The sequence below is a fragment of the Conger conger genome, chromosome 5, assembly GCF_963514075.1.
Source record: "Conger conger chromosome 5, fConCon1.1, whole genome shotgun sequence".
NCBI classification, from domain to species: domain Eukaryota; kingdom Metazoa; phylum Chordata; class Actinopteri; order Anguilliformes; family Congridae; genus Conger; species Conger conger.
The window spans coordinates 66,554,291-66,568,945 of record NC_083764.1 but is presented as its reverse complement, the minus strand read 5'-3'; the positions used below and the strand labels follow the sequence as shown (position 1 = coordinate 66,568,945).

General features: G+C 49.1%; 1 protein-coding gene and 1 non-coding gene across 2 annotated transcripts; one reads left to right on the top strand and one right to left on the bottom strand.

Annotated features, from left to right (window-relative positions):
* Positions 1-934: 934 nt before the first annotated feature.
* LOC133129001 (dual specificity protein phosphatase CDC14AB-like) lies at positions 935-10,064 on the bottom strand. The gene is made up of 13 exons (XM_061242805.1): positions 10,022-10,064; positions 9,737-9,827; positions 9,286-9,361; positions 9,064-9,156; positions 8,724-8,803; positions 7,570-7,636; positions 7,388-7,450; positions 6,752-6,839; positions 5,864-6,094; positions 3,767-3,905; positions 2,885-3,041; positions 2,636-2,721; positions 935-962 (listed from the first exon to the last, which is right to left on the bottom strand). Exons 1-13 carry the CDS (start codon positions 10,062-10,064, stop codon positions 935-937), a joined length of 1,242 nt encoding a protein of 413 aa, XP_061098789.1.
* A 3,889-nt stretch (positions 10,065-13,953) lies between these two features.
* trnan-guu (transfer RNA asparagine (anticodon GUU)) lies at positions 13,954-14,027 on the top strand. The gene has a single exon. It is a non-coding gene; the product is annotated as a tRNA-Asn (tRNA).
* The last annotated feature ends 628 nt before the right edge of the window (positions 14,028-14,655 follow it).

Sequence of the window (14,655 nt, the reverse complement as noted above, 5' to 3'; positions counted from 1 at the left end):
CCGTGTCAGTGTAGAACAGCGGCTCTGTGACTGACGGCACTCAGGCTCCGGGTGCTGAGAGAGAGACAGAGAGAGAGAAAGAGAGGGGGAAAGAGAGATAGAGAGAGAGAGAATGGCGCAGGTTAAATAATGTTCCTCTGCCCCTCTGCACGCTGCTCCCGAACAATAAGTTTCCCCAGCGCACGTCCGTGAAACCCCCCCCCCCACTGTGGACTTAATAAACAGAGAGCTGAGATATTTGAGGAAAACCCCACAAAATATCCCACAGACCTTAGGAAGAATGACTGGCCTACATCCAACACTAACGCTGCCTCTCTCACACACACAAACGCACATAACTCTGAAGCACACATATCTACTGCTAACACACACACACACACTCTCTCTCTCTAACATACACACACTCACACACTCTCTCTCTAACATACACACACTCACACACTCTCTCTAACATACACACACTCACACACTCTCTCTAACATACACACACGCACACACACACTCTCTCTCTAACATACACACACTCACACACACACACACTCTCTCTAACATACACACACTCACACACACATTCTCTCTAACATACACACACTCACACACACATACACGTCCTGTACGATCACACGCTTTCTCCCCCTCTCGCTCACACACACTTTCGCAGGCACACACACTGATGTGTGGGTTTACAGGGGGAGGATGGAGGGATGGTAAAGGAGGAGTGTAGAGGGGTTTACAGGGGGAGGATGGAGGGATGGTAAAGGAGGAGTGTAGGCGGGGTTTACCTGCGTAGGGCGGATGCTGATGCAGTGAAGGTGGTCCTTTGGGAGTTGGGGGCGGAGCCAGCCCTGGAGCCCCTGGGGGGAGGGGTGGGGCTCCCCATGCGACCCTTCTGACTGGAAGAGAGGACCCCCCCCCCCACACACACACACTGCGCTTAGAGACTGTCACTAACGGCAACTGCTCTTAGAGATCACAGCAAACGGCCACCATGCCCAGGGACCATAACATTTTACATTTTACATTTTAGTCATTTGGCAGACGCTTTTAATCCAAAGCGATTTACAAGTGCATAGGTTCTTCCACAAGCCAAAGCATCACATCCATAACTACTAAAATACACATGAAGTGCTGTTCTAAACAAGAAATACAGTCATCGTAAGTGCAGTTTTTTTGGGGAGTTAGACAAGAGGGATATCAGAAGGGGGGGGGGGGATAAGGAGGGAGGACTAAGATACAGTTTGAAAAGGTGTGTTTTTAGTCTCCGTCGAAATAGGGGGAGGGATTCTGCTGTCCTGACAGTGGTAGGCAAGTCATTCCACCACTGAGGAACCAGAACGGAAAACAGGCGTGAACGTGCAGCTCGACCGCCAGGTGCTCATAGAGAGGGAACCATAAGGCGACCAGAGCTGGCAGACCGGAGTGGTCTAGCTGGGGAGTAGGGAGTGATCAAGGATTGTATGTAAGGTGGGGCAGTCCCCTTAGCAGCCTGAAATGCCAACACTAGGGCCTTCAATCAGATGCGTGCGGCAATAGGAAGCCAGTGGAGGCCAATGAGGAGTTCGGTGACATGAGCCGACCTGGGCTGACTGGTGATCAGGCGGGCTGCAGCATTCTGGACCAGCTGGAGGGGCTTGATGGCACACGCTGGGAGACCGGCTAGGAGGGAGTTGCAGTAATCCAGGCGGGAAATGACGAGCGCCTGGACTAGGAGCTGGGTGGCTTTCTCAGTCAGGAGATGACGGATACGGCGTATATTATACAGAAAGAACCTGCAGGTTCTGGCAGTGGAGGATACTTGTGGAGCCAGGGTGAGGCAGTTATCAAGAGTCACCCCAAGATTCTTTGCCGTACGGGAGGAGGAAACCACTAAGTCCTCTCCGGCAATCGACCTCTCACTGATTGTTGAGGACTTAGCAGGGATGTCGAGAAGCTCAGTCTTGGCAAGGTTAAGCTTCAGGTGGTGGGAAGTCATCCACGCAGAGATATCAGCCAATGTCATTAGAGAATGTCATTAGAGATAGATTGTAGAAGGGGAGAGGGGATGGGGTCAAGAGGACAGGTGGTCGGGTGGTGGGATGTAAGGAGTTTCAAAGTGTCAGAGTCAGAGAGGGGAGAAAAGGAGGATAGGGAGTTGGGGAAGGTAGGAGGGTCAGCAGGGGGAGAGGGTGGGGAGAAGGAATTGCGAATGGCATCTACCTTCTTTTCAAAGAAGGAGACAAAGTCATCAGCTGTGAGTGATGAGGGAGGTGGGGTCTCTGAACTAACTCAGAACTACCATACTTAGAGACCACAGAGATACATACACACATACACACAAGTACACACACACACACACACACAGATATAGAAGGTTAGGTAAATACCTGTTTAAACTCTGGGACCTGGTTTGTATTTTCACATCATCCAGCCTGACGGAGACAGACCAACAGAGCTTTACAATGACATTACAACAACGCTACAACAACGTTACAACATAACAGCAATGTCCCAACAACTTTACAATGTTACAACAGCATTACAACAACATTACAACAATGCTACAACAACATTACAACAGCACTGCACTCTGACACAAACACACACGCACACACACACACACACACACACACACACACACACAACACACACGCAGTACCTGGAGGCCCCGGTCTTCCCACAGCCCTTTCGCGACAGCCGCCCATCTCCCTGAGTGAGAATCACGCTGTCGTAACCGCGCCTGCCCTGCAGGGGGCGAGAGAGAGCGTAGAGTACGGAGCGTCTCGCGCAGGTGAGCCCTGTGACAGCTAGGCTCCTCTCACTGGCAGGTCAGAGAAGGCCCCACCAGCTGCTTCCTGATTGTCTGTGGTGAATTAAAAGGTACTTTTCGCTGATGCTGATGTCTCACCTCCTGGGCGTGGCCCGAGTCGCAGGATTGGTGCAGGAGGGCGGGGCTGAGGGAGAGCCCGCCCACCCCAGACATGAGGCGGGAAAAGCCCCTCTCTGACTGCTGCCTCAGCCGGGAGCGCCCCACATCCCCCTGGGACCACAGCCACGCCTGCTTTCTACAGAGAGAGAGGGAGAGAGAGAGAGAGAGAGAGAGAGAGAGAGAGAGGGAGAGAGAGAGAGAGAGAGAGAGAGAGAGAGAGAAAGGGGGAGAGAGAGGGAGGGGGAGAGAGAGAGAGAAGGAAGGGAGAAGGAGAGAGAGAGGGGGAGAGATCTAGTTTATTCTATTATATTGCTTTATTGTGTTTGATTAATTGTGTATTGTTTAATCCCATTGTTTCCTGATGTATCATACCCTTTCCTTTCCCTGTCCCTTTCCTGCGGTACCTTTCATACGACATAAATAATGTGATCATGCACCCCTGCATGACCTCTGACCTCTCTGTAACCTCTGACCTTTCAGTGACCTGTCATATGTCACACACGCGGGCGAGACTCACACACACACACACGCGAGCGAGACTCACATACACACACACACACGAGAGACTCACATACACACACACACGCGGGAGAGACTCACACACACACACACACACGCGGGCGAGACTCACACACACACACACGCGGGCGAGACTCACACACACACGCGGGCGAGACTCACATACACACACACACACGCGGGCGAGACTCACATACACACACACACGCGGGAGAGACTCACACACACACACACGCGGGCGAGACTCACATACACACACACACGCGGGAGAGACTCACACACACACACACACGCGAGCGAGACTCACACACACACGCGGGAGAGACTCACACACACACTCACTCTTCCAGAAAGTTCTGCTGGGGCCCGATGACGGAGCCAGGCCGGCAGATCCGTATCCAGGCGATGGCTTCGCCCGCGGTGAAGCGGAAATGCTTCATCAGATAGCAGCCAATCAGAGTGCCAGTGCGGCCCAGTCCCGCTGGGGGGGAGAGCGGTGGGTGAGAACGAACACACACTCTAACTCTTCAGATCTGATCTGTTGATGTTATATGTCTGTCTCTATGTGCTGTGCCTGTTTTTATGTAACACCACCAACAATGTTTTTCTACCGAAAACTAATTTCCCCACGGGGACAATAAAGTACCTACTACTACTACTAACACACACTCTGCCTGGAACTCTGTCCACAGGGTCTTCATGAGCTCAGTATGTATCCAGAATGAACACACAACAGTGTACTTTGCGGATTGTCTAACCATTACCTCTTAAGGACGGAGAAACTGAGCAGATGTGTGGGGCAGTCTACTGGGCAGACAGAAACTCGCCAAGCACTTTATTAGGAACATTTTTACTTTATTACACCCACTTATTCATGCGATTATCTAATCAGCCAACTGGGTGGAGTGCAGTGCAGTGCATACAATCATGTAGATACGGTTCAGGAGCTTCAGTTAATGTTCACATCAACCATCAGAATGGGGAAAATCTATGTGGGATCTAATCTAATGGGGAGATCTAAGTGACCTTGGAATGATTGTTGGTGGCAGACAGGGTTGTTTGAGTATCTCAGAAACTGCTGATCTGAATGGAGAGATATCACAGGGAAATGGCCAGACTGGTCAAAGTTAAATCCAATAAATACCTAATAAAGTGGTCAGTGAGAGGACATGACTGTCCCATATACAGACCCCCCCCCCATGGCACCTTCTGTGCTATAATAACTTCTGATAATAACTACTATGTCTTCTATTTCGATTTAGAATCTTAATTATATATTTTTTATATTAAAAAGGAGACTCAAATATATTCATATATATAAATAAGGTGATACATTTCTCTACTCATTTGCCAATGGAGGTATTTAGTAATTTAGTGGAGTAAGAAAAGCCAACAGTACCTAAAAACAAGCAAATATTTTCCACAAAAAATAAGATTTTAACTGCAGCCCTGTGGCTGTATGTCCTGTGAGCGGCAGGATGAGCCACACTGACAGCATTCAGCCCCATTTAAACCAAACTGCTGAACTACGGGCTGCATTCAATCAACATCGGTCACTGTTTGACTCACAACTCATTTACAAGATTTTAAGTGCAGGACTAACGCACAGTGCCTCACTGGAGTCTGACTCCCCTTTCTACAGTGTATCCCCAAGGGCTGCACTCAGAGCTGAGGCAGCACTGCCCCCTGGTGGTCAGACCCCAGCAGTGCACTCAGAGCTGAGGCAGTGCTGCCCCCTGGTGGTCAGACCCCAGCAGTGCACTCAGAGCTGAGGCAGCGCTGCCCCCTGGTGGTCAGACCCCTGCGGTGCACTCATAGCTGAGGCAGCGCTGCCCCCTGGTGGTCAGACCCCAGCAGTGCACTCAGAGCTGAGGCAGCGCTGCCCCCTGGTGGTCAGACCCCAGCAGTGCACTCAGAGCTGAGTGCCCCCTGGTGGTCAGACCCCTGCAGTGCACTCAGAGCTGAGGCAGCGCTGCCCCCTGGTGGTCAGACCCCTGCAGTGCACTCAGAGCTGAGGCAGCGCTGCCCCCTGGTGGTCAGACCCCTGCGGTGCACTCAGAGCTGAGGCAGCGCTGCCCCCTGGTGGTCAGACCCCAGCAGTGCACTCAGAGCTGAGGCAGCGCTGCCCCCTGGTGGTCAGACCCCTGCAGTGCACTCAGAGCTGAGGCAGCGCTGCCCCCTGGTGGTCAGACCCCTGCAGTGCACTCAGAGCTGAGGCAGCGCTGCCCCCTGGTGGTCAGACCCCTGCAGTGCACTCAGAGCTGAGTGCCCCCTGGTGGTCAGACCCCAGCAGTGCACTCAGAGCTGAGGCAGCGCTGCCCCCTGGTGGTCAGACCCCAGCAGTGCACTCAGAGCTGAGGCAGCGCTGCCCCCTGGTGGTCAGACCCCAGCAGTGCACTCAGAGCTGAGGCAGCGCTGCCCCCTGGTGGCGGGACACACCTCTGCAGTGCACGGCGACCGCCCCGGCCGCGGTCTCGCACACGTGGAGGAAGCGGCGGGTGATGAGGTCGCTGGGCGTGCCGCCGTCCTCGACGTACAGGTGGAAGTGCTGGAACCCGGCGCCCGCAAAGCGCCGCGCGTCGTACCACTTCCTGTTGAGCCTCACCACGGCGGTGACGTGGTGCCGGCGGAAATACGGGAAGTACGCCTCCGGGGAGTGCAGGGGGTAACCTGGGCAACGGGGCGGGGCGGGGCAGATTACATTACATTATTGGCATTTGACAGACGCTCTTATCCAGAGTGACGTACAGTTGATTAGACTAAGCAGGAGACAATCCTCCCCTGGAGCAATGCAGGGTTAAGGGCCTTGCTCAAGGGCCCAACGGCTGTGCGGATCTTATTGTGGCTACACCAGGATTAGAACCACCGACCTTGTGTGTCCCAGTCATTTACCTTAACCACTACGCTACAGGCCGCCCCAGATTACACCTCCTGTCACTCTTCAGCTGAGCAATGACACGGCCCGGTTCGTATAATGGTCCCCGGCTTTTCCATCTATTACAGTCTTTACCATTTTCACCAGCGCTTCTCAACCCTACACCACCTGATTTCACTCATTATTTTACCTGCTTTGGACGTGGAGTTGAATAGCGCTGGCTTAGACCCTGCTTACAGAGATCCACTGAGACATTTCAGAATACGTACAGTATGCTGTTGTTCCAAATGCCCCATCCAGGGCTAAAACACTCTGATGTTTTACACACGGGTAAAAATAAATGTATCAACTGCCAATCTCAAATATGTACATTGTATATTTTCACAGATAATCAGAATAAAATGCTTCTTGTTTATGATTTTTATATATTTTATACCGCCCCCCCCCCTTACCGTTGAGTGTTTTACTCTTTGAGTGGGGTCCACTGAAGGCCAGAAGCTTCTGGGGAACAATCCAGTTAAAATCACCGTTCTCCACACGCTGATGGAGGGGGGACAGAAGAGGGGGAGAGAGAGAGAGAGAGGGAGGGAAAGGGAGGAGGAGAAGGGATACAGTTTAACAGACTGCATTCAGTCATCATCCGTCACTGGAGAACTGTGTAGAACTCTTTATAACTCTGTAGAACTCTGTAGAACTGTATGAACTGGGTAGAACTCTTTAGAACTCTGTAGAACTGTATGAACTGGGTAGAACTCTTTAGAACTCTGTAGAACTGTATGAACTTGGTAGAACTCTAGAACTCTGTAGAACTGAATGAACTGGGTAGAACTCTTTAGAACACTGTAGAACTGTATGAACTGGGTAGAACTCTTTGGAACTCTGTAGAACTGTATGAACTGGGTAGAACTCTTTAGAACTCTGTAGAACTGTATGAACTGGGTAGAACTCTTTAGAACTCTGTAGAACTGTGTAGAACTCTTTAGAACTCTTTAGAACTGTGTAGAACTCTGTAGAACAGTGTAGAACTGTGTAGAACTGTGTAGAACTCTGTAGAACTCTGTAAGCTGAGAGGGAACACGTCCACTCACCTCGTAGTGCTCGTACTCGTTCACGTCAAACGTCCCGAAGTCAAAGAACCCGTACTGCAGAGCCTGCAGGAGGGAACAGGTTCTAATGAGGGTTCCGTTGTCTGTGTGTAGAGTTCTGTGTTCTATGTACAGATCTTGAGGACGGCTGCTCTAAATGAGCGTTAAAAACACGGAGCTCTCACCTTACAGATACCCTGCAGGCACTGCAGCACTGTCAGACTGTACGTGCTGATTCCCACTGAGGCGTCCCTGAGAGAGAGGCATGGGAGGGCTTAGGGGATATACTGATGGCTTAAAGGTACAATAGCTAATTTCAGACTTCTAACAGTCAAAAGAGGAATTGCAGCAACAAACACAGTCTGTTTTATGTTCCTGTATCTCCTGGGGCACTACAAACACTCACTTCAGACAGAAGCCATGAACACAGCTACACACCTGGGCTGTACAGGTGAGCACAGCTACACACCTGGTCTGTACAGGTGAGCACAGCTACACACCTGGTCTGTACAGGGGAACACAGCTACACACCTGGGCTGTACAGGTGAGCACAGCTATTATTACTTTGTATTTTATTTCTAAAGCCCTAACCTCATAAGCCCTGGCTGATCACATTCTGAACACACTATGGTGCAGTGTGTGGTCTGTACACACTGATGCAGTGCGTGGTCTGTAGACACTGGTGCAGTGCGTGGTCTGTACACACTGGTGCAGTGCGTGGTCTGTACACACTGGTGCAGTGTGTGGTCTGTAGACACTGGTGCAGTGTGTGGTCTGTAGACACTGGTGCAGTGGTGGTCTGTACACACTGGTGCAGTAGTGGTCTGTACACACTGATGCAGTGCATGGTCTGTACACACTGATGCAGTGCGTGGTCTGTAGACACTATGGTGCAGTGTGTGGTCTGTACACACTGGTGCAGTGCGTGGTCTGTACACACTGGTGCAGTGTGTGGTCTGTACACACTGGTGCAGTGTGTGGTCTGTAGACACTATGGTGCAGTGTGTGGTCTGTACACACTGGTGCAGTGCGTGGTCTGTAGACACTATGGTGCAGTGTGTGGTCTGTACACACTGGTGCAGTGCGTGGTCTGTAGACACTATGGTGCAGTGTGTGGTCTGTACACACTGGTGCAGTGCGTGGTCTGTACACACTGGTGCAGTGTGTGGTCTGTAGACACTATGGTGCAGTGTGTGGTCTTTACACACTGGTGCAGTGCGTGGTCTGTACACACTGGTGCAGTGCGTGGTCTGTACACACTGGTGCAGTGTGTGGTCTGTACACACTGGTGCAGTGGTGGTTGTGTATTCAGTGTGCTATACCTGGTTCCACCGCTCACCTGAACGGAAGGTAGGACGCTCCTGCCCCTGACAGCAGGGCTCCGTGAGCCTCCTCTGGGGTCTTCTTCAGGCAGATCACCTGGGCAGGAACAAGGTCAGACACACAGGTACCCTGCCCTCAATTTGCCCCCTCCGGATTCTTGATTTGTCACACAGAGTGGTTTCACGTCTTTCGACAAAATGTAATATTAGACAAAAGGATCCTGAGTAAACACAAAACATTTTTTCAATTATCATTTAATTTACTTAATTAAAACAGTTATCAAACACCCATATCACCCAGATGGAGAAGGTAAAAAAAGAGAAGGAGAGAGATGAGAGGAAGGAAAATATACTCACAGAGTAGGCACCGATTAAAACAGCACCGTTGGACCTCTTCTGGGGGTTACAGCTGGTATAATGAACAATCCTCTTTTTGGACAGTGAAAAGGACTGCAAAAAATATTTAAAGAACAATGCCAGAAGCCAGAAATGTGTGTGTATATATATATATATATATATATATATATATATATATATATAATCAATTATTAGAACGAATGTGTCCAATACAAAACTTACTTTCATTTTTTTGTTGAGTTTACAGCAGTACCTGTATATCATCGCCAGGTGGAGAGGGCCAAAATCTGCACAAAAGCTGAAACACAATAAGCAGAATAATGTTCCTTAAGACCTGATATGAACACTGAAATAATTCAACAACGAATAACTGAAATTTGACGAAACGAAACTAACCGTTTCAGGACAGAACTAGATTAAAAGGGTAGACTGCTTTACGTGTATGGCCAGAAGGGGGCGATGTTGTGGCAGGGATAATCCCACCTGCTGAAGCCCTTCCTCTCTGCCGTGAATGTGGATCGGGCGCTGAAGTAGTCAGTAGGGTCTATAAAATCCCTGCGTTTCCAACAGCGCCGCAGCCACCCTGATGCTGCATCACTGTTCTGCTGCTCCGAGCTGCACAATTAACGTGGTGTGTGGGACGAGAGATGGAAGAGATTTTTGTTATACTTACTTTTCATAGACAAATTCGTCATCCGTGCAGAAATAGTGTGTGTTAAAGGTGCTTTTAGGCTTGCTTCTCAGAGTTGCAAAATACAGTCGATCTGTGGGAAAAGACACATAATAATGGGAGACGAATACGCCAACGAAAAAAGGGTAATTGAAAAATGTATAGCCTCGTCGAGCAATTCTCAAGTGAGCAATTGGTGCTTTCGACTAATAAAAACAGGCCAGACAGTACAGAGGCTACCATACTACATTGTTGAATAACTTCAGACTTTAGTTTCGTTTAATTTACCTTTTATAAACTCACAGGATTCTGTCGAATCCGCGTCTGTCATTTTAAACAAAGTCGGTGACCACTCTACGGCTGACGCTGTAGAAATCCGTCGAAAATCGCGCGCCATGGCCATTAATGACAGACTACAACAAGCGCTCCAAAACCAATTCCCATGTCGCGAGAAAAGTAGGGAACTGCAAGAACGGGAGCGCGTCTTTCCACGTCTCTCTGTCCAAGGTTGTGAATTGTGTTTTTCTTGGTAGGTTTTGCTTGATGCATTTACATTTGTTTTCAGCACTATCCTCCGGGTATCGACGGCTGTTCTTTTCTACAGACTTGGGGAGCTATTATAAACATCTTATAGGGATATCAATGTGTAACCATGTGCCCGATCGCTATACACAAGGACACGTTGCTAAGGCTTATACTCCGTCAACCAATCAGCGGTCCTGACGCTGTCAACAATGTAAACACTGATAGTTGTAAGACGCGCGCTTTAACATATCTTCACTTCCAGAATTCCTTTATGAGTTTTAGGCAGGACCTAGACTCGATTTAAATTATACATTTGCAATTATACTGTTTCAAAAATGACACTGGTGCACTAACTTTGTGGACTGTTAAAATCGATATATTAATGTATGCTTAAATGTACCGAAATATCATGCGCCTCATACACAGGTTTATTTGCATTACGTCAATGAATAGAGCTTGGTCCAGCAGGCGTGGGGGGGTTGTGGCGACATTGTTAGTGTGTGTGACGGGTCTTTGCGGGAGAGCGGTGGTGCACTGCTCTCGGGTAACTCTCGCACACGACGCGATCGAGCACTGACAAACTAAGGCTCACGTTTCTTTTCAGGTGTACTTCAGGTGTACGGGACAGTGCGGATCATATAATCGCTATTCCGCACCGCCAGTCTGCACGTGCCGAAAAGGATCTTAGCAGATTTGTCCCTTAGCGCAGTCGCAGTACCTACTCAGAAACAGAACAGGTCTCCTTTAGTGCCACAGTTTGTCCAGACTGTGTTCATTAAACTGTGTTCATTAAACTGATTTATTTTAACAACCCCCTTCCTTATGAGCTTAATCATGAGCTCTGATCAACGCGTAATTACTTTACCCCGCTCTACTCTCAATATCGGTCTCAGCTAGTAGTTGAAATTGTACTTCCATCTAGGGTCTTTTCAGCGAACTTATCCCTGGTTATGGGTATGCACTTTGTTGTACGTCGCTCTGGATAAGAGCGTCTGCCAAATGCCAATAAAGTAATGTAAAAGCTATGCCCATTTATACTCCAAAAACCGCCACAACTGCCTGCTGTATATTTCTTATTAACAGTGGACCAAGGAAATGATGTGAATAGCCATTAAATAATGGACCTTTACTGCAGAAATCATGTAATCAGACATCGTACCTAAAATTACAATAAAATCACGAAACAAGGCACCCCAATACCCATAAACCGTCTCAGAGCCGTGATCTAGGATCAGGTTTCCCTGCCCTGCCACAGTCATATCCATTATGAGCCAAAAGGCATACCTGATCCCAGATCAGCCCTGCCACCCTCAGGTGCTGTACGGAGCTCTGGGCTCACCTGTGATGGGGGAGATCCAAGGTGTTTGGACCGCCGCGGTGGGGCTGATCCGTCCTCCGTAGTGCTGAGGGGGGGGCCCCGCCCCCTGGGGCCCTGGCTGAGCGCGGGCTGGTGGAGGTTTCCGGGGCCGAAATATTTTGCGGGGTTCGTGCTGAACGCCTTTTCCCTTTCCCCACATCCTCAATACACAGAAAAAGAGAGATAGAGAGGGGGAGGGAGGTAAAGAGGGAGAGAGGGAGAGGTAGAGAGGGGGGGAGGGAGAGAGGGAGAGCTAGAGAGGGGGGGAGGGAGAGAAACAAACTGCTGGGCTGCTATCACACTCAGGGGGGGTGCATACCTGGTGCTCAGGTGACGGATTGGGGTCACCCAGCCCGCACGTTGACAGACACGCCCTCTCAGAGGGGTATGTTGTTACACCCGCTCTGATAGGGCCTAGTCCTGCTAACGGGTCACTTCCCTCCGAGACAGGAAGCTGATCTCTGTCACACTGCTGGGGTTCGTTCCTGGGGTTTGTTTGTCGGTTGGTCGGTTTGTCGGTTGTGCCGTTTTGTTGTGTCCTGTTCTTGGTGGATCTCCCTGATACTATTTATGCCCCCATTTCAGGCTGATATGTGTTGTGAACCTGTGTGTATCTGTGTGTGTTTGTATGTGTGTGTGTGTGTGTGTGTGTGAGTGTTTGTGTGTGTGTGCATGTGCAGCTACAACCCAACCGGTACATTGCAAACAACCCAACCAGTTCCTGTTGACGCTGAGCACCTTCCTAATGCCGGGGCATCAGAACACGCCTGATCTGTTGGTGTGTTACGCAGCCAGCAGAAGAGATGCTCACTGCTGAGGGATGCTCTCCTAGGCCTGCACCTGCTGTGCATAGGATCTCTCTCCTGCTCCCTGGGCTGTCATTGGTCAGATCTCTGCTCCAGGCTGTCATTGGTCAGATCTCTGCTGCAGGCTGTCATTGGTCAGATCTCGGCTCCAGGCTGTCATTGGTCAGATCTCTGCTCCAGGCTGTCATTGGTCAGATCTCGGCTCCAGGCTGTCATTGGTCAGATCTCTGCTCCAGGCTGTCATTGGTCAGATCTCTGCTCCAGGCTGTCATTGGCTGATTGAGCAGGGTGTAAGGAAGCAGACTGGTGGACCACGGCCACAGATACAGGCCTTTGAGTGACCAGGGCATGGGGCCAGGCACTTTCTAGAGGGAAGACCAATCAGGTCCGGAGGGGAGGGGCTTAATAAGGGAGATGGGGCTTTGCAGACGTAAAATGGCTCCTGTGAGTTAGAAGTGGATGTGTTGCTCATTTCCAGCGCATGTTTAACCTTGTCGGTGCTTTGCTGAAGCATCAACTATCCTGCGCGCAATCTTATTCACCCTTGGGTGGGCACACCTCAGGGCCGCGTCCGGTCATCTTCATCTTCCTCCTCTTCAGCAATGACTTCCAGTCTCACAGCAACTCTGTCAAGATCCTAAAGTATGCAGATGATGCAACAATCCTTGGCCTCCGATCAGAGGAAGACGAAACGGTGTAGCGTGAGGAGCTTGAAAGAGCAGTAAGTTGGACAATGAGCTGGTCCTGAACACCAAGGAAACCCAGGAGACCATAACAGATTTCAGGAGGAACAATCAGAACAAACCACCCATCCTCATGAATAACAACACCATCACCATCTCCAACTCCTTCAAATTCCTCGGAACCTACGTCAGTTAGAATCTTAGATGGGAAACCAACTGCAACCACTGTCTCGAGAAAGCACAGCAAAGACTCTACTTCCTCAGGCAACTCCGCAAATACGCTTTACCGTTACGACTGAAAGTTCAGTAACGTTAGCTAGCTAGCTAAATTAGCTCTGAGCGTTAGAGCTAAATTAAGGCAAGCACGATAAACCACATCATAAAAACCGATAGTCTCGCAACCCAACATAATGATATATCGGTAATAGTGCCGTCGCGTTTTAGGTTGACTTACTTAAAAGTATATATTTTATGGACTTCACTTCGTACCCAAAAACACTTCTAGAAAAGTTCGAATCTGTTTCTACGTGGTATTCTGATGGTCCCTCAATATCTCATGTAATTGGTTAAAAGACCAGGTTTGCCGAAACCCGGGATCGAACCAGGGACCTTTAGATCTTCAGTCTAACGCTCTCCCAACTGAGCTATTTCGGCTAATAAACTTATTATTATATATTTGAGAAAAAAAGTCATAAATCAGTATAAATGTATGTTTTAAAAATAACGATAACGTGATTGCGTTGCGACAAAGTAAAATACTCACCGTTCTATAACGGGGCATTTTAATATAATGTAGAATATGCTGTCTGCAAGCTTATTAGGATTTACGGCGAGCCTGGTTGCCAGATTGTCTCTGTGGCGCAATCGGTTAGCGCGTTCGGCTGTTAACCGAAAGGTTGGTGGTTCGAGCCCACCCAGGGACGGTCCGCATTTTCCTTTCTTAGCTTTTTATTTATATGTGCAAATTTGATCTTTCTGTTCTGTGCGCGATTATTTGAATTTTTACCAGAAGAAAAAGAAACCCCATTCATCCAGTCATTCATTGAGTTTTGTAAGTTCCTTGTTGTGCCAGGAGATGGCGCTGTTGGAGTTGGAATAGATCTCTTAAAGGGGTAATAACGAGTCCCGCTTTCGAGCTGTTTCGCCAGCTGATATGATTTGATGAAACCTATTTTTTGATCATTCTATGCTACTTTCTTCTGACGTCCAATTCTTTTTTCCACAGGCGCATAGACAAAGATATATATATTTTTTTATTTCCCAAAAAATGGTTTGACCGAGGACGCAATCTATTAAAACTATTGCACATCCTGGTGCTCTGTGTTGTAGAAGTTTTGCATTTTTACCGAAAGGCGAAGTGTTTCGTTTAACTTCGCCTTAATATTTAATCAGCCAATCATGAGGCAGAAACTAAATGCGTGAAAGCATGCAGACATGGTCAAGAGGTTCAGCTGTTTTTAGACCAAATGTCAGAATGGGGATCTGAGTGACTTTGACCGTGCGTGCACAACAGCACACAGAGTTTGCAGATAATTGTACGAAAAACAAAAG

Excerpts from the sequence above, each read along its gene's own strand:
- LOC133129001 (XM_061242805.1), bottom strand. The coding sequence starts at position 10,064 with ATGACAGACGCGGATTCGACAGAATCCTGTGAGTTTATAAAAG. Across the intron at positions 9,157-9,285 it reads AACTCAACAAAAAAATGAAA|TCCTTTTCACTGTCCAAAAA; the intron begins GTAAGTTTTGTA and ends TATTTTTTGCAG. Across the intron at positions 6,095-6,751 it reads AAAGAGTAAAACACTCAACG|GTTACCCCCTGCACTCCCCG; the intron begins GTAAGGGGGGGG and ends CCCGTTGCCCAG.